Source organism: Sus scrofa, chromosome 15, assembly GCF_000003025.6.
Source record: "Sus scrofa isolate TJ Tabasco breed Duroc chromosome 15, Sscrofa11.1, whole genome shotgun sequence".
In the NCBI taxonomy this organism is placed as follows: domain Eukaryota; kingdom Metazoa; phylum Chordata; class Mammalia; order Artiodactyla; family Suidae; genus Sus; species Sus scrofa.
In genome coordinates, this window is record NC_010457.5 from 132,768,586 (window position 1) to 132,793,371 (window position 24,786).

At 48.2% G+C, this 24,786-nt stretch overlaps 1 protein-coding gene across 6 annotated transcripts in view; it reads left to right on the forward strand.

Annotated features, from left to right (window-relative positions):
- Window positions 1-24,786, forward strand: part of DIS3L2 (DIS3 like 3'-5' exoribonuclease 2) — a 362,160-nt gene that overhangs the window by 227,802 nt on the left and 109,572 nt on the right. For all 6 annotated transcript variants that reach the window (XM_021074517.1, XM_021074521.1, XM_021074518.1 and 3 more), the window contains 1 exon segment: window positions 20,939-21,051. In XM_021074517.1, the coding sequence (XP_020930176.1) occupies window positions 20,939-21,051 (113 nt within the window).

Consider the following 24,786-nt stretch of genomic DNA (forward strand, 5'->3'; position numbering starts at 1 on the left):
TATCCATCTCTCTTCTCTCTGTGTCCTTGCCATTTCCACATTCAGTGAGTGCTAATTTTCTGATAAAATTTACTTATTAAGTGAGCCTTAACATAATAGTGAAAAACAACCACAGAAAGTAGTGCATGATACAAAATCCGGAACTTTTTTTGTTTCAATTATTTTGGCAAACAGTCTTGCTAGTTAGGAAAGTGTTCTTTAACAACTGCAAATACCTCTGCAGTGGCAATATATTCATCCACTAATTTGAAGAAATAAAAAGTTAGTATTATAAAAATCCAGGTGTTCCTTTGGTAGCAGATAGATCTTCCTTAACGGCATGTTGAGAAAATGGACATTGAAAAAAGTTTGTTTTTAATTTCCCTCTGTTGGGAATGTTTGGAGGTTAGGTTGGTATATGGAGATAATGCCACGGCAATACCAGAAAGTAGAAATCAGATGGGTTAAGGATCTGGTGTTGCCGTGAGCTGTGGTGTAGGTCGCAGACGCGGCTCGGATCCCGCGTTGCTGTGGCTCTGGCGTAGGCCGGTGGCTACAGCTCCCATCGGACCACTAGCCTGGGAACCTCCATATGCCATGGATGCGGCCCCAGAAAAGACAAAAAGACAAAATAAATAAATAAAGTGGCACTAAATGGACAGTGTTTCTAGAAACCAGCTGGAATCATAGGTGTGTCCTATCTGGAAGAATTAACTCTGAGCCAAAGCCTTAAAGATTTGCCAGAGATAAAGTTCTAGTAAAAGTAAACATTACTGAAAAGTTATGAAATACGCAAGAAAGCAGCTAAAGCAACACTTAGAGGAGATTTTACAGCTTTAAGTGCTCGTGAAAAGAAAGGAGAAAGTTTTAAAAATTGAGCCTATAAAGATTGGGCTCATTGGAGTTCCTGTTGTGGCTCAGTGGTTAGCGAACCCGACTAGCATCCATGAGGATGCGGGTTCGATCCCTGGCCTTGCTCGGTGGGTTAAGGATCCGGTGATGCTGTGAGCTGTGGTGAAGGTTGCAGACATGGTTTGGATTCGGAGTTGCCATGGCTCTTGTGTAGGCCGGCAGCTGCAGTTCTGATCGGATCCCTAGCCTGGGAACCTCCATATGCCATGGGTGCAGCCCTAAAAGGCAAAAAGACCCCCCCCCCCAAAAAAAGATTAGCTTCATAAATGTTTAGAGGTAAGAGGAAAGTGTAAGATGACTTGTTATAGAAACATAGCCGTGGGTGCAAGTACTGAACCAAAATGCAAATTATCTATTATAACTATAACAATAGATGCTCCCTCTACTCCCCAAAGAAACATGCAAGACAAATAAACAGAGTCTACTGGGCTTTTCATGCATATCATAGTGAAAGCCAGGATTCACTTGCTTGAATAACAGAAGTTCCTGTTCTCACTTTTGGCCCTGCTAAAATGGAAATCTTAAAAAGTAAACAGAAAATATCAAACATAGCTATCAGATCACATTTTCATTTTTATAGTATTAGAGTGCTATTAATTATCAAAGTCTTTTTCCAAAAATCATTGATGTTTGAAAAAATTTTGACAAGTTGGTATTAATTTTGTAATAGAATTTGAAACATAAACGCATGCTTTTTACTATTCATTGTCTGTATTTTATTTTATATCATATATATTTCTAGTGTTCATATTTTATAAACATTTCAAATATCTTTTTTTTTTTTTTTTCTTTGGTCACACTTGTACCATGTGGAAGTTCCCAGGCTGGGGATCAAACCCACACCACAGCAGTGACAACACTGGATCCTTAAGCCACTGAGCCACCAGAGAACTCCCTCAAATATCTTTTAAATAATAATAGAAATAAATACAGTAAGTAACTTCCACGGTAGTAGAGAATGGAATGAGAAAATGGCAAATGGAATGAGAAAAACAAAAACACGTCAATCTAAAAGACATGAAATATATATATATATATAAAGAAGCAGGACATATAAGCACATATTAAGGTCCAAAAAAATTAATAAGGACATGAAATTTAACTCTGTAGTTAAAAAGCAAAGACTGTTAGACTTGATAAATCTAGCTCTATGTTGTTTATAACCACGCACTTAAAACATGAAGACAGAAAAATTAAATGTAAAAAGGTGGAAAAAGCCATAGGTGGTACTAAGCAAAAGAAAGCCAGTATCTTTTTATTACTAATTTGTTATTAATCAAATAGATTTTAAGATAGAAAACATTGCTACATGTAAAGAGAATATCTAAATGATTAGAAGGATCCGCTCATCAGAAAAGGTCATAGCTAAGCATACATTACCAAGTAAAATAGCTTCAAAAACCCATAAAACAGCATTTGACAGAAATACGAGGAGAAGCTGATAAATTCATCATCATAGTAGGTTAATAGACCTTTCATATAAAGTGGTGCTTCCAATAGATGAGAAATTTAGTAAAACCATAGGAAATTTGAACAGCGCAGTTAGAAAGCTAGCTTTAATAACCATAGCTAAATACAGTACTGCAAATTAAGATTACTTGCTGTTCTCAAGCACAGAGAAAACATTTATACAAATTGACTTTGTATGAAACCTTTAGGCATATTTCAAGAAATCACTGGGATCATACTGATCCTGTTCATGGATCACAGTGCAGACATGAGACTCAGCACAGAGACAGTTTTAAGATCAGTACATTTGGAAATTTTAAATGCTTTCTGTTGGAAGTTCCCATTGTGGCTCAGTGGCCACCAGCCTGACTAGTATCCATGAGGACGTGGGTTCGATCCCTGACCTAACTCAGTGGGTTAAGGGTCCGGCGTTGCCGTGAGCTGTGGTGTAGGTCGCAGACGTGGCTCAGATCTGGCGTTGCTGTGGCTCTGGTGCAGGCCGGCAGCTGCAGCTCCGATTGGACCCCTAGCCTGGGAACCTCCATATGCCGCGGATGCGGCCCTAGGAAAGCACAAAATAAATAAATAAGTATCTTCGGTTACTCTCTCCCGGATCAGTGGCCAGACGAATGGCATAAATCAGAATATACTTGATGTTTCCCGTTAGTGCCTGGAGGCTGAGTGAGTTACCTGTTTCCTCCTGGCCGAGTAGCTCTGTCGTTGCCTTCCACACGGATCCTCCCTTACGCAGGACGGAGGCGTTCCACCTCAGCTGCTTTCCTCGCACCATCCAGGAGCTGCCTAACTCTGAGATCTGATCTATGCCGACCTACAGGCTCTCACCAGAGAGCCAAGAATTGCTTGAAAGGCGTTCTTACCAAGACACCGTCAAGAAGGAAACTGCCTGAGTTCCTAATAAAAGACGCTCCAGGCACCAAAGATGAGCAGGAGCGGGCTGATTCCCAGATGGGGGGACAGCTGGACCGCACGGATGCTCTCCGCGCGGACATCCCCTTCCTCCTGACTAACCCCACTCGCTCTGCTCACTGGCTTTCAGAGCCGACAGCACCCGGGACGCCTTTGGTCCAAGGATGTTGCCCATCATTCTTTGCTCAGGACCTCACACACGACCGAGATGATTCGGATGTTTGGAAAGGCGTTTACTAAAGGTTAGAGCGTAGCAAGGGGAAGGTCATCGTTGGGTAACATAAAACATCAAGGAGAGGCTCCCTTTGCCCTGCTCCCAGGCCCAGGCCCGCCTAGGCCCTGACCTGTCCCCGCACTGGGAGCCTCACCGAGGCGCCCACACCTCCACGTCTGCCCCGCCAAAGTTTAGACCTAAGAGGTTGTAGAAGGAAGCCTTGCACTGCTTCTCTCCTTTTGTCTTTCCCGTCCGAGAACTTGGCCCATTAGTACCCCGCGGTGCTACGGCGCACCCTGAGGGGCGTTCATTCCTTTAGGGAGGAAGACGCCCAGGCCCTGCTCGTCGCCAAGGTGAGAAGTGTCTCGTCCCTGCACTGCGGCAGTCTCATTGCCGCGTGCTTGCAGAAGCCGGAGACCGCCTGCTTCTGCTTCTAGTAGGAGACCAGTCTGCTCCTCCCCTGCTGCACACACAGCTCCGGCCCTGAGCTGACTCAGGCGTCACATCACACTGGCTCAGCACCACTCCCAACCTTGCACGGGCTGTTTTACCCCATCTCGCCATCCTTAGCTCAGGTTGGGCCCCACCTTATGCCCCATGTCCTCACCAACCACCCATCGACCAGGGATAGAAGGACTGAATCCTAGGCTCGTGTCACTTATGTTGTCAGGTGGGGCAGTGGACTTTACAGTCAGAGTCTTTGCTCAAGCACTGAGGAGACGAGCACCGCAGCCCTCGGCTCTGTGGATCTGCTGAAGCTCCCTTCCCATCCGGCCTTGCAGGGGGGCCCAAGGGGACAGATGCACGTATAGACATGTCAACCCTGTGTATTCTCCCGAGACCCGCAGGGAGCAGCCTGGCTCATGCCTGCTTCCTCGGGCCGGACCACTCCTTCGAACCCTCTTACCTCGAGTTGCCTTTCCCAGCTTTCAAGCTCGTCTTGCACTTGTTCTCTTGTCTCAGGCCTTCTCTAGCCTTTTGGAAGTTGGCTTTTATCTCAGACACAGTACGTTCGTTTAAACCCCCAGATTCAGCCCCTCCTGTTCTCTTCGCCCATTGGTTATGCTTCTCCCAGTTGCATCCACTTCAATAAGCCGAACCTGGAAGGGCCATGGTCCAAAAAGCTGTCCTTCCTCAGTACGGAATACTAAAGTGTAAGAGGCAACTCCCACTTAATTAGGAAACTTTACTCTGTTAGCTGTTGGACGCATATGCCACAGTGTAACTTAAAAATTAGATCTACGTGAAATTGAATCAAAAAACTATGTTTAAAATCTGCTTCTTGTATTCTAGAAGAGAACTCTTGATAACTCTTCCATAGATTTTTGGAAAAGAAAAATTCCACTTCAGGCCAATTTTCTACTTGGATATATTTCTGGATTTTGTCCCTGACGTCTTTATGATGCCCAGCGCTTCAAACGCTGTTCCTCCTACGCTCCTCTTCTATGCGCAGTCATTTCTAATCCTGGTTTTGAAGCTCCGATTTTTCCTCTAGCAGTGCCTTATTGGTCAGAGGGCATCCTGACCTCAGGCAAATGCCAGGCAACCCAAGTACTTGATCTCAGACAAATCCTGTTGTCATAGTATGGCCCTTGATAATGAACCTGGGAAGAGAGATGGAAAATTCAGTAGAACTGTCAGCTCCTAAGGAAGCACATGTCTTCTCCATTCATCTGGCGCATTGGCAAGTGAACAGTTTTAAGTGTCCTTGTTGTGTGATCATTTTTTAATGAATCGCGTACCTTGACTCAAAAACTCCAAGTAACTGAATAGTCATGCAAAGCCTCTGGCATGGAAGTGGGCTTCTGGGACGCTTGCCAGTAAGGTCCTGTTTTGAGGACATGGAATTGAAGTGGAAAGAATAAGTGGAGAGGCAGCTCCACCTCTCTAAGTCTTATTCCTATGTTCCATTCAGATCTTGCTCGTCTGATTCCTGTGGGGTCTGGGCTTTGGAAATTCTCTTTCTTCATGGATGTCTCGGTGCACCTTGTTAAACCAGATTTGGACTGTGGCCTGTTCATCTGCTTCCAGCTCTGCTGATTGGTTCCAGTTTCCTTGCTCATTAAAGCCAAGATAATCTGGCACCCACCACTCAGGCATCCTCAAGTATCTGGCACCAAGGTAAACCTGGAAGCCAGCTAAGGAGCCTCGGTGATCCGGCACACAACACACACCACTGCATGATGAGAGGCAGTTGGGGTCCCCGAGAGAGCACTGGAATAGGAGCAGAACTGGGTTCTTGTCTCATCTTTGCCGCTACTGTATCGTCTAAGTTTGGGGATGTCTGTGATTTCTCTGAAGATCTCTTTTCCCAGCTATATGAGGGTTTAGACAATTCCTCAAGTGTCTTGCAATTACGAAATACTGAGTATATGAAAAGCTAAAGGAGCAAAGCTCCATTTGTTCCTATTGTTGCAAAAACACAACCTAGCTTTAAAGGTATTAGTATAAATGCCTAAGATTGCATATGCTGCTGATGCTGTTCCACGAAAGTAGATATTAGGGCTACAAAATAGGAGAGCGCAGGCCATCTTCTCCAAGAGCTAACCTCTCTGTTCCTTACATTTCCCGGTGTGTAAACAGGGATACTAAATGCCTCAGCTAAAATGGCTTGGAAGATTTTATGAGATAATCCTTGGTACTTAGAACTGTGCCAGGTGATAAGTAAGTGCTCACTGAAAATTATTATTCATCTAAAAGTGGAAGATTAAAACTGACATGGAATTTTAGTAAGCTTATGCTGAAATAATAATAAATATTCATTTGATGTTCAGAAGTCAGGATGAGCCACACATGTATGACCCCCTGGTATCCAGCAGAGGTGTCAGGCTCCGCAGTGTAGTAAGGCAGGGATGGCTTTATCACTGAACGGGGCTGGATCAATTGACTCTCCATATGGGAAAAAAAGGAACTTTGACTGCTACTTCACACCACACATAAAAATCAGTTTCATGTTGCTTGTAGGCCTAAATGTGAAAGAAAAGACATTAATATTTCCAGAAGTGTTAATGCTTCTCTAGAAGACAGCATAGAAAAATCACCTCATGACCTTAGCAAAGATTTCTTAAACCAGGGAGTTCCCTTATGGCACAGCAGGTTAAAGATCTGGCAGCAGGTTGAAGCTGTCACTGCAGTGACTTGGGTCACCCGTGTCATGGGTTCAATCCCTGGCCCAGAAACTTCCACATGTGGCAGGTAGGCCAAAAAAAAGCATTTAAGTGGGACACACACAAAAAATTAACCTTAAAGGAAAAGAGTGACAAATTAGATTTCACTTAATTTAAGAACTGTTCATCAAAAGACACCATTAACATAATGAAAAGGCAAGTCACAGAGCCGAAGAAGATATTTATAATACATATATTAGTTATATATAAATGTACATATGTGTATATCCAACAAAGGACTCATTGAAAATATGTAGCGTTAGGAGTTCCCATCTGGCTCAGAGGTAATGAACCCAGCTAGTATCCATGAGGACACGGGTTTGATCCCTGGCTTTGCTCATTGGGTTAAGGATCCAGCGTTGTTGTGAGCTGTGGCATAGGTCACAGGCACAGTCGGATCCTGTGTTTCTGTGGCTGTAGTGTATACCAGCAGCTACAGCTCTGATTTGACCCCCTAGCCTGGGAACTTAACATATGTTGTGGATGCAGCCCTAGAAAGACAAAAAGAAAGAAAGAAAAAAATAAAAAAAATTTTTTAAAAAATACATAGACTTGAACAAGCGCTTTATAAAAGGAGATAACCAATGGCCAAAAACATATGAGAAATGCTTAATAGCATTAGTCCACAGGGAAAATGGAATTAAAACCACAATAAGATACTACTATAATGCTATAAGAATAGCTAAAAGTTTACCAGATATAGGGGGATATGGATCAGCTAGAACTCTCATACACCGAGTGGGGAGAAGTTAGGTACAGCGCCTTTGACAAGCTGTTCTAAAGTATGTAGTAGAGCCGAATAGAGTCATCCTCCGTGACCCAGCAGGTTCATTCTTATGTCAAACTCAACAGAAAGGAGCATTTACCTCAGTGTTTATTCATAACGGCACAAAACTAAAAACAACCCAGTTGTCTTTCGACAGTAAAACAGGTACACGGTGCTGCGCTCTTACCGTGGAACACGCCACAGCGATGGTGCAGAGGAAAGTCCAACACAATGTGAATGAGTCTCAAAAACATGCTGAGCAAAAGAAGCCAGATGCCTGCACACAAAACACACCCCATCCAAGTCCACTTATGTAAAGTGCAAAGACAGACCTGACCCTGGATCACAGATGACCAAGGTCAGAAAAGCAGTTATCTTCTGTGGGTATAGAGACGGAGGAGGCCCAAGAGAAGCGTCTGGAATTCTGGTTCTGTTCCATTTTTTGAACTAGGAGGTGGTTACTGAAGTGTATTCACTTTGTAAAAATTCACTGAGCTGGATGCTTAAAGTGTGTTGACTTTATGTATTTTTTACCTCAATAAAAGCTTTGTTTTAAAGAGCAAAGGGTGGTGTTCCCTGATGGCCTAGCAAATTAAGGATCTGAGGTCACTGCTGTGGCTCAGGTCACTGCTGTGGCATGAGTTCAATCCCTGGCCCGGGAACTTTTCCATGCTATAGGCATGGCCAAAAATAATAATAATAATAATAATAATAATTAAAGTGTGAAGGAGCACACGGAAAGTGGCAACAACCCAAATGACTGTCGACTAATAGTAGTTAATATATCCATACAACCGAGTATCAGTCAGCGATGGAAAAGAGGAAGTACTGATTCAGGCCGCAGCACGTGAACCTGGAGAACATTACGCTCGGTGAAAGACAGTCACTAAAGACTCTTCCCACGTCCTGAGAGTCCGTCTGCCTGGGATGCCCAGAGTGGACACATCTACAGAGACAGGAGATGGCTTAGTGGGTGCCTGTGGTTAGGAAGGTTGGGGAGAAGTAGGGAGCCACTGAAAACAGATAAGGCGAGTTTCTTTTGGGGGTGTTGAACTATTCCAAATTTTGATTCTCTGATGGTTGCACAATTCCAAATAGACGAAAAACCATTGGCTTGTGTACTTTAAATGAGTGAGTTGTATGCGAATGAAATCCCAAGCCGCTAAGAAATCAAAAGCCAAAGAATACTGATAACCGTGGAATGATTAAAGCCCATTAGGAAAAGGCTGTGCCGTGCGGCCCTGTGGCATGCTACGTGACTGCTGGCGTCCAGCAGTGTTCTAATCCTGTCTCTGATGTTTACTGGGTGACATCAAGCAAATCCTCTAACTCTCTGAGCCTGAATGTCTTCATCTGTACAATATGAAGTTATTATTAATATTATATGAATAGTATCTACTCCATAAAACTTTTGTGGAGGTGATTCATTTAATCAAGAAATATTTGAATATCTTCTATTTGCCGTGTCTAATCAGTGATAATTGCTGTTGTCATTAGCCAGGAGGTTTTGCATCTGAAGAGCCTTTTCTCCATTTTAATGATGGAGGCGACAGGTATATCTGAGAATATGTCCTAAGGACAGGGCACCTTTGCCCTCTGTACCACACCAGCATCTATTGCAAAACGCAGGAGTTCCCGTCGTGGCGCAGTGGTTGGCGAATCCGACTAGGAACCATGAGGTTGCGGGTTCGATCCCTGCCCTTGCTCAGTGGGTCGGGGTTCCGGCGTTGCCGTGAGCTGTGGTGTGGGTTGCAGACGCGGCTCGGATCACGCGTTGCAGTGGCTCTGGCGTAGGCTGGTGTCAACAGCTCCGATTGGACCCCTAGCCTGGGAACCTCCATATGCCGCAGCAGCGGCCCAACAAATGGCAAAAGACAAAAAAAAAAAAAAAAAAAAAAACGCAAAAGAATTGTCCTTTTAATGACCCCAAGTTATGAATGTTGAATCCTATTCTGCTGTTAAGAAAAGGAAGCATATGATGCCTTAACAGAGGATCTCCATCCAGAGGTCCTGAAACTATTAACCATCCATGATTGAAGGATTGGCATCAGTTACCTAGAAAATTTAGTGGTTCAGAATAGTTTATACAAGGAGTTCCCGTCGTGGCTCAGTGGTTAATGAATCCGACTAGGAACTATGAGGTTGCAGGTTCAATCCCTGGCCTTGCTCAGTGGGTTGAGGATCCAGCATTGCCGTGAGCTGTGGTGTAGGTTGCAGGTGAGGGTCGGATCCCACATTGGTGTGGCTCTGGCATAGGCGGGCAGCTGCATCCCCGATTCAACCCCTAGCCTGGGAACCTCCATATGCCTCAGGAGCAGCCCAAGAAAAGGCAAAGGACAAAAAAAAAAAAAAAAACCCAAAAAAAACTGACCTATAATGGCAATTGATATTTAGATAATTCAAAAAAAGTGGAAGATGACTCTTGGATGCAGGATTACATGACCGTTTTTACTTCATTGTCTATGTATTGTCCCCATAAAGGAGTCTCACTTAGTTATGTCGAAAATGGTACCCTGTTCTACTTAACGGTCTTAAAATGTGTATTCTGCAAAGTCAATGTCTAGGCCTTTTTAAAAGTTACATTGAGAGTGCTTTTAGCCTACAGAGCTTGAGAAAGGAGCAACGGCAAGTCAGTCAAGTACCTGATACTAAGGGGCAGGAACCATGAAATAAGGCTCAAGAGCTCACTTTGGGAAATCGGGCCTGCCCAGGCCCCGGTTTTTTCATCTCTAGTGAGAAATCTGTCTCACAGGACTGTGAGCATCAAGTGAATTAATACAAAGGAAGTGCTCTAAATAGCAAGCGGTTGATATGCTGTTGTTGTAGGACAACCACGTGGTGGATTCAGATCATAAGCATGCAGAAATTATGGATATAATTTTTGTTACCTTTTGGAAGGCTTGGGGAGGATGAGCAGTGAGATCCTGCTGTACAGCACAGGGAATTCTATCTGGTCACTTGTGATGGAGCATGATGGAGGATCGTGGGAGAAAAAGAATTATGTATATATATGTATGTATGTATGACTGAGTCACTTTGCTGTACAGTAGACATTGCCAGAACATCTAATCAACCATGGAAAAAATGCAAATCATAATTTAAAAAAGAAAATATTTTCTCCTTAATGCAAAGACATTAATCAATGAATCTGAATAATTAGATCCCCAAAGAGTTAATTGGGTACAGTGAAAAAAAATAACAAACCCAAAAAAGCTTCCCCAGGATGAGCGAAAAGCCGCTAAGGGGTTTTGTCATCAGATAAAAGCTTTTAAAAGCTTTTGCATCTCAGAATCCAAGGTGAATATAAAAGTTGCTTTAATTTCAGCTGAAAGGAAGGTTGGGATTGGATTGAGCAGTTGTTGATAACAATTAACATTTCATGAATAGGCATTTAAATACAATAGATGTTTATCTTTAGAACTTGTAGAAAATTGTACACCTCTCTTAAATTTGGCTTTTAAGAAACTAGTAATTACGTTTTGTTAATAGAGAGGCCTTTTAAAAATAGGGAAATCCACACATGAGCATGAAAACATGCTAAAATTTGGTTTTCAAACTCACATCTTTGGGAACTGAGTCTGCTGGGATCACACAAGCATCCCACACTCCTGCAGGCGTGAGAAACAGGTTCCCTGAGCTAGCCACGCACCCTGAGCCTCTACAGGTGTGGCGGAAGCCCCAGGCTGCTGCAAATCAGAGTCCCATTTTTTTTTAATATTTTTTTTAATTAAAGTATCGTTGATTTACAGTGTTCCTTCAATTTCTCCATTTCTGGCATGAAATCGTTTCCTGTTCCTCCACGGGGGCGGGTTGTGCCCAGTTCCTGCCACTTCGCTCACCTTCAGAGAACTCGCCTGCAGAGGGCTTTCATCTTCCTCTTCTTCCAGGAGGGTTGTCGGATGGGCAACCAGGCTCTCCTGCTGCCTCCTGCCCAAGGTGGCCGGTGGTGCTTTGCTCTGGTTGTGTGGTGGGGAATCAGGGACAGCGGGGTGCCAGGGTGGGGGAGACACAGCGTTTTGTTGGTGTGTCTTTATTTGAAAAGGAACAAAACCATTGGTGTTCCCTGGTGGCCTAGAGGTTAAGGAGTCAGCGTCGTCACTGCTGCGGCAAGGGTTCTATCCCCGGCCCAGAAACTTCTGCACACTGCAAACTTCTGCACAAAGAACCCCCTGCAAAACTGTAAAACAAGTAGTCCACTTACGATATGAAAATTAGAATTGACATTTAAGAAGAAAAAGCCATAATCCTGCCACTCAGAGAGAACCATTGTTACCATCTTGATATATTTCTTTCCAGACATTTTAAAGCAGGTTTAGATTTCTTATTTTATGCTTTTTATCTTTATTCCCTTCCCTGCCTTCGAGAGCTGCAAACATTACAAATGTGTATGATGTAGAAAGGAACAGTCCCCATATCCTCCCGAGGTCATTGCTGGGGACATCTTAATTCTGTTCTTCGGAAGCGGCAACCCTCTCCTGCCTCTGCTGGCTTGTCTTCCTTTCAAAACCCGTAGCTAGTTTTACTTAACTGGATTTTTCCTTTGTAAACTTTTTTCTTTCCTTGGCTTCAGCCCCTACAAACTTTTTTTTTTTTTTTTTTTTTTTTTTAATTTTTGGATCGAGAATGTTGAACATGCACAAAAGTGAGAGAATAGTGTCGTGAAACCCCTTGTTCCCCTCGCGTAGCCCCGGCAACCCTGAAACCATGGCCAGCCCACTCCATTCACACCCCAGCACCCCCACCCCACCGCCCAGCCCCCAGCCCCTGCGAGCACCTGCTAACTTCGTGGCTACCTTTAAGGGCCCTTGTAGGCCCTTCGGACCTCAGGGTCATTTGGCAACGAGGAGGGGCCGAAGGCCTGCCCTCCTGCCCTCAGAGCATCTTGTGAGCCTGTGCTCGGCCCTCTGTCCCAGGCCTGACCGCTGACCTGGGCCTTCCCTGCGCCTGAAACGCCTGGAAATTCCCAAACGTCGGGAGTGCCAACCTCACATATTCAGCTCCTCGCTCTCCTTCCCGTTAATGAAGGAGGCCATTGCTCAAATCATTTGGAAGGAAAAGTGGAATTTACTACCTGGGTGTTCCTCTTCCATGCTGTTCATATAAATTTAAACTGAGATTCCTGAGAATTAGATTGAACATGACAAAAATCGCTGTGTGGGCAGTTTAGCTGAGTACTTGCAGATTGATAGAGCCCTTTGTAATAATGAAGGAAAAAGATTCTCTAAGCTGCTTGGTTCCAGAAGGTGAGCTCACCAAGTAAAGGAGTTTGCAGGGAACGCTCCTCGTTAACCCTTTGCTGGGAGGAAAAGGAAAAGACGACAAAGACAATCCTCAGACTCTTCAAATCCGGGCCTTCAGGGGGACCCGAGAAATCACGCTGTACAATCCCGTCCCCATGCGTGGGGACCTTACGTTGCATTCAGATGCACTTGTCCCGGAAGGTTTTACATTGACTCCCCCTGAGCTTGTGAAATATCCCCCAGCCATCTCCACGCCATGGCCGCGGACTCCTGCCATGGCTCAGAGTGCCCGTGGTCAACTCTTGCGTTTGCTCACATAACCAGATACCACACAGACCTGGAAGACGTCAGCCTTTGAGTTGTCCCTCTTACCTCGCACCCCAATCAGTGTTTCCACCAAAGCCGGAGGGACCTTGCTCCTCCCGACTGAAAGATGGAGTCCGTCGTGCGGCTGCAAGCTGATCCCAGCCCAGCCGATCTCAGCTATGGAGTCTGTCTCTAAAACTCAGTGGGAACAGACCAAGGTCGGGGCCTGCAGCCTGGCGGGCATGCTGCCCCACGGGAGCCCGTCGCTGCAGGGGCTGTGGGACAGCAGAAGATCCCTGTCGCTCCGCCCTTGAGCTTGGATTACCTGTTCGGAGCTTCCAGAGCGCTGTTTCCTCACTCTCTGAAGACTCATGTTGTTGGGAACGCTGGCCACAAGGTCAAGAGGGTGACCCAGCAAGAGCAGGCTGTTCCCATCATGCAGGCTGCATGCACGCCAGGCTGCAGCGCAGGAACTGCAGCCGCTGTGGCTGTGTCAGTGTGTCTCATAGGCTGTGTTTCTCTTCATCATCTACCTTTGTTTTCCAAACATGTTACCTCACTGGGAGGTTGCCTGCATTTGTTGGCCTGTCGGTGCCATCCCTGAGAGCTGGTGGTCTCTTCAGGCTCATGGTGTTCAGCCCAGTCGACCTTAGGCTGCATTCAACGGTGGCTGGTGAGCTCAGTGAATGTCACTTGTCAGCTCAGAACTCCCAGTGGGTTCCCACTGCGCTTAAAATAAAATCTAAATGCTTTATCCCGGTCCTGCAGGGTGTCTCACTGGGGCTCCGTCTGCACCCCCAGCTTCCCAGCCGCCCCTTCTTTCCAGTCTTCTTTCTCTCCCTTCGACGGCGCTGCCTGCTCCCCCGCCACGGCCTGCCCCGGCTCTCCTCCCGCCTGGCGGGCTCTCCCCCGTGTCGCCCTGTGACGTCCTTTTTAGACACACAGGTCTCAGTCTGTTTTCTCAGAGAGACGTTTCCAAAGTAAATCTGACGTAGGCCAGGCCTTCTCCTCACCTCATCTTGTTTTTGTTTCTTCAGGCCCCGTCATTTATCTGTTGGCTGATTTTCTTTCTCTCCCCATAAGAATGTCAGCCGCACAAGAGAACGGACCCTGCCCATCTTGTTTACTGGAACGTCTGTAGCGCCTCGAAACGTACCTGCCACATAGTAGGAGCCTCGTAAGTGTTTGTTGAGTGGCTAATTGAGTGAACGAAGGCGCTTACGAGGGGCAGGTGTCGAGGAGGACGTTGAGGATTATGAGGCGATTCCAAGTCAAGCCACGTGGATCTTTAGCCTGCAGGAGAGAAGATCCAGCCGGCTGTGTGCTCACTGGCCAGCCATTCAGAGCCAGTGCTGTCCCCAAAGTAGAGCCCAGCCTGCTGGCAGGAATCTGCCACTTCACTCACGTCTCTTAGCCAGACTTCTGTCCCCTGAAGAAGCCCCAGGAGGTGGAACTGCGCCAGCAAGGGGGGACCCTGGGCAGATGGCTTTTGGCCTTACAGGGGAGGTTTGCACACTGGCGTCGCGGTCTGAGGGCCAAGTGGGCTGCACTAGCAGGTGGTGGTTTCCCAGGCTCCACAGGTGTGCAAGCCGCACTTAGACACACTGGGAAGGCCTGGTCTCGGGAGGAGCCAGCAGGGTTTGCAACCCCTTCGACCCAGAGTGGCGACAAGCCCCCCTAAGTTATTTTCCTCTTCATTCGGTAAATGTCCTCTGCCTTCATGCTGATTGGGGAGGATGGAGGGGAGACCTCGGGGCCTCCCTGCAGTGAGTGGTACGGGGTGGGGGGTGCCGGAGTCGGGAGGGGGCACCTGGCCCAGGTGGTCAGGGAAGGCCCACCAGAGGGCGTGGGCTCTGCACGGGGACCTGCAGGACGGGTGGGAGTGGCCAGGAAGAGAAACGGGGGAGAACATCCCGCAAGGGAGAGTGGCGTGGAGCCCGAGAGGTTTGTGTGCTTAAGAAACTCGGTTCCGGTCCCCCCCAACCCCAATACCACTCACTGCAAGGAGGTCCCAAGGCCTCCCCTCCATCCCCCCTAATCAGCATTTAAGGGGGCCAGAAAAGTTGCACATGCTCGGAGCAGACCCACATGTGAACCAAGGTGTCACTGTCACTCTCTGTGAAGCAGTGATAGAGCACAGCGTGCAGAGGGAGGAGCAGAAGAACAAGCCAACGCGACTGGAGCGGCAGCAGGAGCCAGGCCTGTAAGGCCTTGGGAGCCAGGACTATGGGGGCCGGCAGGGGTGACACGGCGGGGTGACAGGGAGACTTGTACTGGGGAAAGAGCACTATCTTCAGTGTGGAAATGGGTTTGAGAAGTGGCAGGCGACTCACGCAGAGGTGCTTAGATCTCCCTTTAAAGAAGTGACGGTGGCCCTGGCCGAAGCGGTGACATGGAAGAAAAGATACGGGCAGATCTCAGAGGTGTTCAGGGGGGAGCAGCGTTCAGAGCGATTGAGCAACGCAGGCTAAGACAGGCTTAAGTTCGTTCGTTCATTTTATTTTTTTATTTTATTTTATTTTTTTGTCTTTTTGCTATCTCTTGGGCCGCTCCCTCGGCATATGGAGGTTCCCAGGCTAGGGGTCCAATCGGAGCTGTAGTCTCCGGCCTACGCCAGAGCCACAGCAATGCGGGATCCAAGCCGCGTCTGCGACCCACACCACAGCCCACGGCAACGCTGGATCCTTAATCCACTGAGCAAGTGCAGGGACCGAACCCGCAACCTCATAGTTCCTAGTCGGATTCGTTAACCATTGCGCCACGACGGGAACTCCCGTTCGTTCGTTTTAGTTTGGGGCAGTCGCGATGCCTTTTTTTGGTTTAGTGGAGGGGAGATCCCGCTTCCTGGATGGAGAACACAGGAAGAGAAATGATTTGGCTGGAGGTGGGGACGTGGGAGGTGTGAGTGTGAGGTGCCAAGTGGCAGTGCCCAAGGAGACCCTTGCGTGTGTCAGTCTGGAGCGCAGGGAGGTCTGGGCTGTTGGTGCGGAACGCGGACACCACAGCACCAAGATGATGCTTGAACTCCTGGGAATGGATGGGACGGTCCGGGGAGAAAGCAGAGTTGGAAGACAGGGGGGTGGGACGGGGAGCGGAAGAGGAGCCTGGGAAGGGCAGACACCCAGGGCGGGCCGAAGGACCAGCGTCTCGAACAGGGAGCCGAAGGACCAGCGTCTCGAACAGGGAGAACTCACCAGGCCTCAGATGCCCTGTGAGGTCTGGGCATTAAGGCCCCGACAAAAGCAGTGATTTTTTGCTTTGGCTAAATGAGGTGCATTTAGCAGTACTGCTCCCTATATTCTGGATTCAAAGGAATGTCCTAGTGGGTCCAGAAGAGCCTCTGTCACCACAGTCCAGTCTCGGCTGTGGCTAAAAGTGAACTCAGGTGACCCTGGTCTCAGGCCTGGTGAGGGAAGCCTGCTGCTTTCCCCCGTGATAGGCTTTGCCTTTTCAGGAACGCAGGACCCTCACTCTGCCACCACCTAAAGGTGGCGGTGAGCTCGCCCTGCAGAAAGCAACTGTTAGACCTTAAGGACTTCGATTAACTGGAACTGGAGGGGGCGGCGTAGTGGTTGTTCTGTAGTCGGTCTCTGTGCCGAGTGGCGGGAGAGACTGGCCGTGGGAACGGGGCCGTGGCCGTGGCCGTGAAGGGGGCCGGGAAGCGTTTCTGTCGGGGCTTCTGAACGCGGAGCCAAGGGTGTGGCTTCTGCTGAATCGTAAGCGAGGGGAGGGTTTTCTCGCTGTGACCCTCCGAGATGAAAACTTGGTTGTGTCCATCTGTCCTGGAGTTACCGTGACAGCGGTAGGGGGTGAGGGCTGGGAATAAAAGGAGCAAAGGCTGAACCCGACCTGGTTTTGATTGCAGCGCTGATTGCGTACGAGCCAGAGAGCCTTGGACAAGTGACATGGATCCTCTCTGAGCCTCAGATGATTCATCCGTGAAACACGGTTTATATGGCTATTGTCAAAGCTGCATTTAATGTGCGTGGAGCCCCTGGCGCAAAAGAGACATTAAATAAAAGGTCACTTCTGCTTCTCCGTGTTGTCATTTTTATGATTGTCGTCGTCAACGTGACGTTCACGTCGTCGTTACGGATTACAACACCCGTTCACGTGTTCTCCCCGAAGTAAAAACAGATTTTTATTTCCTCTCACCCCCACAGAGTGAGGTTTTGTAACCTTCCTCTGTCACAGCCCTAGCGACAGCATTTTGTCACCACCTTGGCATAGCTGTCAACCCCATTAGACTGGGAGGGCCTTAGACAGAGGGACCCTCTCACGGCCGCGTGGGGCTGGAATGAACTGGTGGCTCGTTTTTCGTGTGTTGTGGATCCACGAAAGGTGGCCCTTTCTCGGGGCCAGTGCTCTTCAGAGGTAGAGCGAGTGGCTTCAAGATGGGAGCTCCCCACCCTTGGGGCTACATCAAGGGCCGCCTGGCAGGGAGGCAGTCGGGATGTGGCTGAACTGACTGGGAGGCTGGCTTAGAAGAGATGGTTCTTAAGCCCCTGCTTTATGTTCTATTAGTGTTTTAATTGGATGAAGCACTTCTGGTGTCCGCTCAAGTTCATTCAAAGGAGCATTTGCATTCGTTTAAGGTTGTGGGCTCTGTGGGAGTGAGCCAGACGCGGCTGGCCTTGGGTTTCTCCTTCCTCTGTTTCCACCACTCTTCAAAACTCACAGGACTCGCCTTAGCCCCGCAGGTAAAAGTATTTTTTAAGGATACTTTTATATGGAAGACAGTGCTTTCTAGAACGTCAGATCGATCCTAGATGTTTTGGCAGCATGTACCACATAACCTTTTGGAGTTGTATTTTCTCTTTCATAGAGTAAAAGTTTCAGTGCCACCACCTCAGGAGTTCTGCAAGTTCACATTATGTAAATATATGTAATAAAATATTTGCTTAGGGTTTCCGTAGAAAAGCTCCAAAGAAGAGAATAAGAGAGCTTCTCTTTGCTGGTTTTAGAGGCTCTTCTGGGAGTTCTGAGGGAAATTTAAGCCTCTCAAATATGTTTTGATTGGCCCCCTTCATGTTTTTATCTCCTGTAATGAACTCTTTGTCGGTTTGTCAATTTTGACAAAGGACAGAAAGTTCATGTGTAGCAACAACACAGAGACGGAATTTAAAATTATGGTTTATATCATGATGTAATAATCCTCTCTCTTTTCCTTGAGTCAATATTTACCTGCCAGGCCAGTGTATTATAATTCCGACTTTAAAAGAAGACACTTTATTTTACCTTCTCCGAGTGTTGGTTTTCGATGCGTGTAATAGGGAAGTTGCAGGGGGAGCCGCGTGGGACGCTTGGCCGCCTTCTCTCAGGGTTGAGTTCCTGGATCATCGCAGGGCAGGTTTCCCCGCTCCCGGGGACCCAGCAACACAGCTGCGTGGTGCACAGCATGAGGCAGCTGAACGTTGGGCCCTGCTAGTGTTCTTCAGCTTTCCAGACAGCCCTCTCCTCTGCTCCGTTATCCCATAGCAGCCAGGATTTCTTAGCCGACCCTGGGTTTTCCCTAAAATATTCACGTTTCAGGTCTGGGTGGCAAAATCCAGGGACTGCCCTGGGGGAGGGTGGTCCTGCATGTGAGACAGATGAGAACCGGACTCTTCAATTCTTTTCCTTCCCTGAACCTCTTAATTTTAACCACCCCAAGCTGAAACATTTTTCCATTTCAAAACCAAGAGAAGAATCACCCGCCAGTGAAGAAGGAATAGGAGAGCAATAAAGAGCTACAAAATTTGTAGGTAAAATGCAAGATACCAGGGAGTTCCCTTCATAGCTCAGTGGTTAATGAACCCGACTAGGATCCGTGAGGATGCAGGTTTGATCCCTGGCCTTGCTCAGTGGGTTAAGGATCTGGCGTTGCCGAGAGCTGTGGTGTAGGTCACAGACGTGGCTCGGATCCCACGTTGCTATGGCTGTGGTGCAGGCTGGTGGCTGCAGCTCTGATTCAACCCCTAGCCTGGGAACTTCTCTGTGAGGCAAGTGTGGCCCTAAAAAAAGCAAAAAATATAAATAAATAAATAAGTAATAAAATGTGAGCTACCATAAAACTGATTATCCCAGGAACCAGAGGAAGCAGCGGTGATGTGTTAGTAACTCTTCTGAGTCAACTTGGGTATCAGTCAAGATTTTTTAGTGAGTCATAACCGAAAGGGGAGGAATTGATTGACTTGTGAACTGCCAAGTCCGCAGGTAGGCTAGTTTCAAGTTCATCTGGATCCTGGAGTTCAAATGAGGTCATCATGCTTCTCCCTTTATTTCTTAGACCTGTTCTTTTCTATGTTGGCAAAGATGTTTCCTTGGCAGCTCCAGGCTTATTGTCTAGGGTCTTGGGAGAAAGATCCTCTTATCTGAAGCTGTGTCCAACCCTGAAAGCAGGCCCAGAGTAAATCTACTTGGGTCATGTGCCTGTGCCTGTGCCTGGACCAGTCCCTGTCTACAGGGACGGATGTGGTGAAATTGCATCACTCGTTTATTTAAACTAGAAGCAGGTCCACCTGGGTGCTTGTGTCATCCCTGTGCTGTGTGCCCATGATGCTCGCGCTCTCCAGACTGTAACTACTTCACGTGCGGACTCTTTTTCATATTCTGTCTATTTTGTGCATTTCCTGTGTGTGTGCATACATATACAGGAAATATGTCTGTGTGTGTGCATTAGTGTATCCTGTTGTGTCTAACCACACATACTACATCTGCTGGATGATTTATGGGATGTTCAAAAGTAAATTTGTCACCTAACCAGACCCTCGGGCCCACTTTAGGTGCGGTTCCAGCAGCCTGAGTCATGTGCCTGTGTCTCTGGTAGAACCCATTGAGAAGGCAGGGCCTGTTGAAAAAACAGCTCTGCCAGCAAAGGAAAGGCTAAAAGGGGAGAAAAAAAAAAGTAGATCTTTTACCAGAACAGGCAAGGCAACAGGCACACAAACTTAATACTGATTCATTCACCCAACAAGTGTTCACTGAACGCCCACCATGTGTCAGGCTTCCTTCTCAGCACTGGGCCTGCAGCAGTGGACTTGACCCAACGGCCATGCCTTACTGGGGCCTGCACTGTAGGGAGAAGGGCGGGCAGTGGACACATGAGCCAATAAAATGTGCTGTCATACCTGGTGGGGACGCAGGCTCTGAGCGGAAGCCCGCAATAAGCATCCTCGGTGCTGGATGAGGTGCTTCCCCGGGACAGGTGGAGGCAACAGAGGGCAGAGGCTCTCGTCCTGTTCTGGGATCCTCTCTCAACTGACCCTTATAAGGGAAGAAGGACTTTAATAGGCGGGTCCTAGTGCGATTATCATCCCAACTATAAGGAAAAAACACGAGCCAGGCCAGCATGTGAATGGGATGAGGTAAGGTACGTTCTAGGAGTGGAAAGAGGTTTCCCACGACCGCTGCATAGAGAGCGCGTGGAGGACGGGCCGGGAGGCTGGCCAGGCGGACGGGGCGAGCCCGTGCTGGGGCGTGAGTAACAGGCCGAGGAGCGGCCTCACCAGGTCCACGGTTAAGACCGACAACAACGTGCAGAGCTCGGAAAGAGGGGTGGGCTCGAGGTAGGAAGGCCAAGACCAGCCCTGGGGCTGAACAAAGGCTGTGGCCGGGCCCAACAGGAGGGCCAGCGCTCTTGGGGGCTGCGGGATGTAGGGATCAACTCCTTCGAGGGAACTGAGAGGATTTGCTCATCGTCCGAAGCGAGCCTTCTTCCGCGAGTCCACTGATGGGGCCTCAAAGACAGGAAGCCTTCAGAAATGGGCACCGTCTTGTAAAATGGTTAGTGTTTGTTCAGGAGCAAACCCTCGTGCGTTGGCGCACAGCGAGGAGAGGAAGGGTCGTGCACGCCGCAGCGGGTGACCGAGCGTCCACCCTCCCAGCCCCGGGGCCTCGGGGAGCAGCGGGGAGCGACGTGGCTCCTCGGGCTGGGTTCCCTGGAGGGACTGCCCGTGCCTCCCGTCCCAGGCTGATTAACCCTCTTGTGCATTTCCAGGCAACTTCGAAGTGGGGGTGCACATCGCTGACGTCAGCTACTTTGTTCCCGAGGGATCCAGCTTGGATTCAGTGGCCGCTGAGAGAGCTACGAGCGTCTACTTGGTTCAGAAGGTAAAAATCGGTTTCCAGTTTCTCGGATTGAAAACCATGCTTCTATTTAGTCATTTTCCTTTGTTTGTTTTTCCAAAAAAAATTCATGACGAACAGCGATCTTATCTGGATATCTCTTCTCATATCTAGTAAGATCTATAAAAAAAGGTTTTCCCTGGAAAAGCGTTGGCTGTCTGTTATCGTATGTTTTCCTGTTGGGCCCTTCTGTGTTCAAGAGGAGTCAGACTGAGGCGACCCCAAGGCCAGACGCAGGTCCTCGTCCCAGGCCTTCAGACCGGCCCCGCCACGAAACCCAGGCAGGTGGTCAGCTCAGAAACGCGGAACTTGTGAACGCAGCCCACACCAGCCACGGTTTTTATAAAGTCTTACTGCAGAACCGACAAATCCATTCATTTATGGGATGTCCGAGGTGCCGCCACACTCCTGTAGGAGGAGGGAGTGAAAGTTCACTGGTGGCTTCTTAAAGAAAAGTTTCAGGAGTTCCCGTCACGGCGCAGCGGAAACGAGTCTGACTAGGAACCATGAGGTTGTGGGTTCGATCCCTGGCCTTGCCCAGTGGGTTAAGGATCCAGTGTTGCCCTGAGTTGTGGTGTGGGTCGCAGACGCGGCTTGGATCCCGCATTGCTGTGGCTGTGGTGTAGGCCGGCATCTACAGCTCCGATACGACCCCTAGCCTGGGAACCTCCATACGCCACGGGAGCGGCCCTAAAAAGACAAAAAAAAAGAAAAAGTTTCGACCTCTGCTGTAAAGGGTGGGGGCTGATCTGCTCCTGACTGGCCCTTTGCAAAGTAACCTGGAGCCTTAAATAGACAGAAAAGCAGAGGGAGCCCGGCCTGGGCTTTCTTCCTGGCCTGATGATGCCACTCTTGGTGAGTCACCGGGTCACTAGACCTGCTCTAACAAGTGTTTAATCATGAGCGCCCGTTATCTGCCAGGCACTGCCCTGGGCCCTGGTGTGGCTGAAACCCTGTACACGAGTTCTTCCTCCTCCCCCGGCTGCAGCTCTGGATTCTTCCAGCTTCCTCTCTCCTCTTCTTGACTCTGCTCACCTGCTGACTGGACCCATGTCTTCGGCCGTATCGTGACTCTCACTTCCCGCCTAGTTGCCTTGACTCCAGGCGTCCAGTTTTGGGTCGCTGCGCACACCAGCTTGAACCTTTCTCCTCCCATGCCCTTGGTCGTGACTTCTGGCACTTGCTGTTTGACTGCCCCAGGGTGAGGTGTACCCCTCCACTCTCCACACAGACCATGGCCCCTGGCAGCTGGGAGCCCTTTGCCTGACCCCATCTCTCAGGGGCAGGAAGCACCCAGGTGCCCGACCTGCTCCATTCTAGGAATTCACGTCATCACCTAGGGAAAGGGGACGCCTGCCTAGTCTCCCTCCGCCTGCTCTGACTGGCAGCTCCCACCGCCAGCACACCCTTCTTCCTGCTGTTTTCCAGAATGGGCTGGCCTTTTTGTGGACATGCTGTCCAAACTCTGGCAGGCCGGCCACTCGGGGGTCTCTGTATGGCTCGCTCCGGAGATTCCTCACCCCTAGGGTCCCAGCAATCTGACTCCATGCCCTTAGCACACGGGCCATGGCCAAGGGAGGGATAGTGTTATCCTGCCGATGCTCAAGTGGTGGTGGGCCTTTCTAAGAGCCAGTGTCCTCCTGGGCTCTTATTTTTTTTCCCAGCTAGAGATCTGAAAACTGTCACCCATGTCAGTTTTCATATCAGTTTTCCTGGACGGCACCGCTACCACACCCGCCTCCTCCCCGTCTCATCATTCCCAGAATATACCACCTGCCAGGAGTATATTCAGACACAGAGACAGAGGAACTGTGCCCATATTCCGAATGCATGACTGGCCTGGGGTCCAGGGCTATTACCATGTATTCTTTTCAAGTCTGGAACCAAGGCTCTCTGCAAATAGAGGCATCGGCTTGTGTCGGGGGTTTGCTAGCCTCTCCCTCTTGCCCGTGGAGCCCACTTCTGCCCGGGCAGCCGCAGCTTCTGCATGGCCACCATCTAAGGTTTTCACCCTTCCACAGCCCCTTCTGTAGCTGTGCACGGATGCACACGAATAGGACACCTGGCACCTCAGCCATACCTGGCAGCATATGTGACATGTGGAAGATGAACTTGCAGACATGCCTCCACCAGTCCAATAAATCATGTCATTTGGCCTTTGGGGGCCCCGGCCGCTGCTAGCAATCAAAGCACAGACTCTCTACTGGACAGTGAGGTTGTCACACAGTGGAATCATCAGCCTTGCACAGATCCAGCACTCTCCGCTCACACACATGGTCCTGGACCCCTTGCACCAGCAATCTTCATGCCAACCTGTAGGAGGGTATGTTCTGGAATCCCCAGACTTCAGTTCCAACAAAGTGCCTCCCTGGTACCCACAAAAGTCCTCCAGGACAATTCAAAATTTCCTAGGATTTCTAATATTTATCAAGTGTTACTGAGAGTTCCTCTCCTGTGTCCAACCTGTCCACCCCAAAAACGAGCCCCTCAAAAGGGAAGAAACAAAAATTAACTCAGAATGGATCATAGGGAGTTCCCGTCTTGGTGCAGTGGAAATGAATCCGACTAGGAACCATGAGGTTGCTGGTTTGATCCCTGACCTCACTCTGTGGGTTAAGGATCCGGCATTGCCATGAGCTGTGGTGTAGGTTGCAGACGCGGCTCGGATCTTGCGTTGCTGTGGCTCTGGCGTAGGCTGGCGGCTACAGCTCTGATTAGACCCCGGCCTGGGAACCTCCATATGCCGCGGGTGTGGCCCTAAAAAGACGTAATAATAATAGCAATAATAATAATGGATCATAGGCCTAAATGTGAAATGTAAAACTGGAAAACTCCTAGACGATAACATTGGACAAAATTCAGATGGCCTTTGGTTTGGCAGTGACTTTTTAGATACAACACAAAAGGCACAATCTATGACAGAAAGAATTACAAGCTGGACTTAATTAAAATTAAAAATGTATGCTCCGCAAAAGAGATTGTCAAGAGAGCGAAAAGATAAGCCATAAACTTGGAGGAAATGTTTGCAAAAGACACATCTGATAAAGGACTATTAGCAAAAGCATGCAAAGAACTCTTAAAACTCAGCAGTGAGAAATGAAGAACGCAATTAAGAATAGACCAAAGACCTTAACAGATGTTTCAGAGATCTATGATGGCAGATAAGCATATGAGAAGATGCTCCACGTCATATGTCATTAGGGGAATGCAAACTAAACTAGTAATGTGATATTACTACACTCCTGTTAGAAGGGCCAACACAACACTGACAACACCAAATGCGGGCAAGGGTGTGGAGAAACAAAAATGTGTTCATTGCTTATGAGAAGGCAGAATGGCACAGCCACTTTGGAAAAGAGTTTGGCGGTGTTTTTACCATACGCTCCAATAATCGCCCTCTTTGGTTTTTACCCAAAGGAGTTGAAAATGTATGTCCATGCAAAACCCTGCACAGGGATGTTTATAGCAGCTTTATTCTTATTTTCCAAAATGTGGAAGCAACCAAAATGTCAGTAGATGAATGGATAAACTGCAGTACATCCAAACAGTGAAATACCATTTGGCGCTAGAAAGACATGAACTATCAAGCCATGAAGGAACTTTAAATATAAACTGCTCAGTGAAAGAAGCCAACCTTCAAAGGCTACATACTGTATGATTCCAGCTATGTGACTTTTCTAGAAAAGTTTAAAGTATGAAGGCGGTGAGAAGACCGGCAGT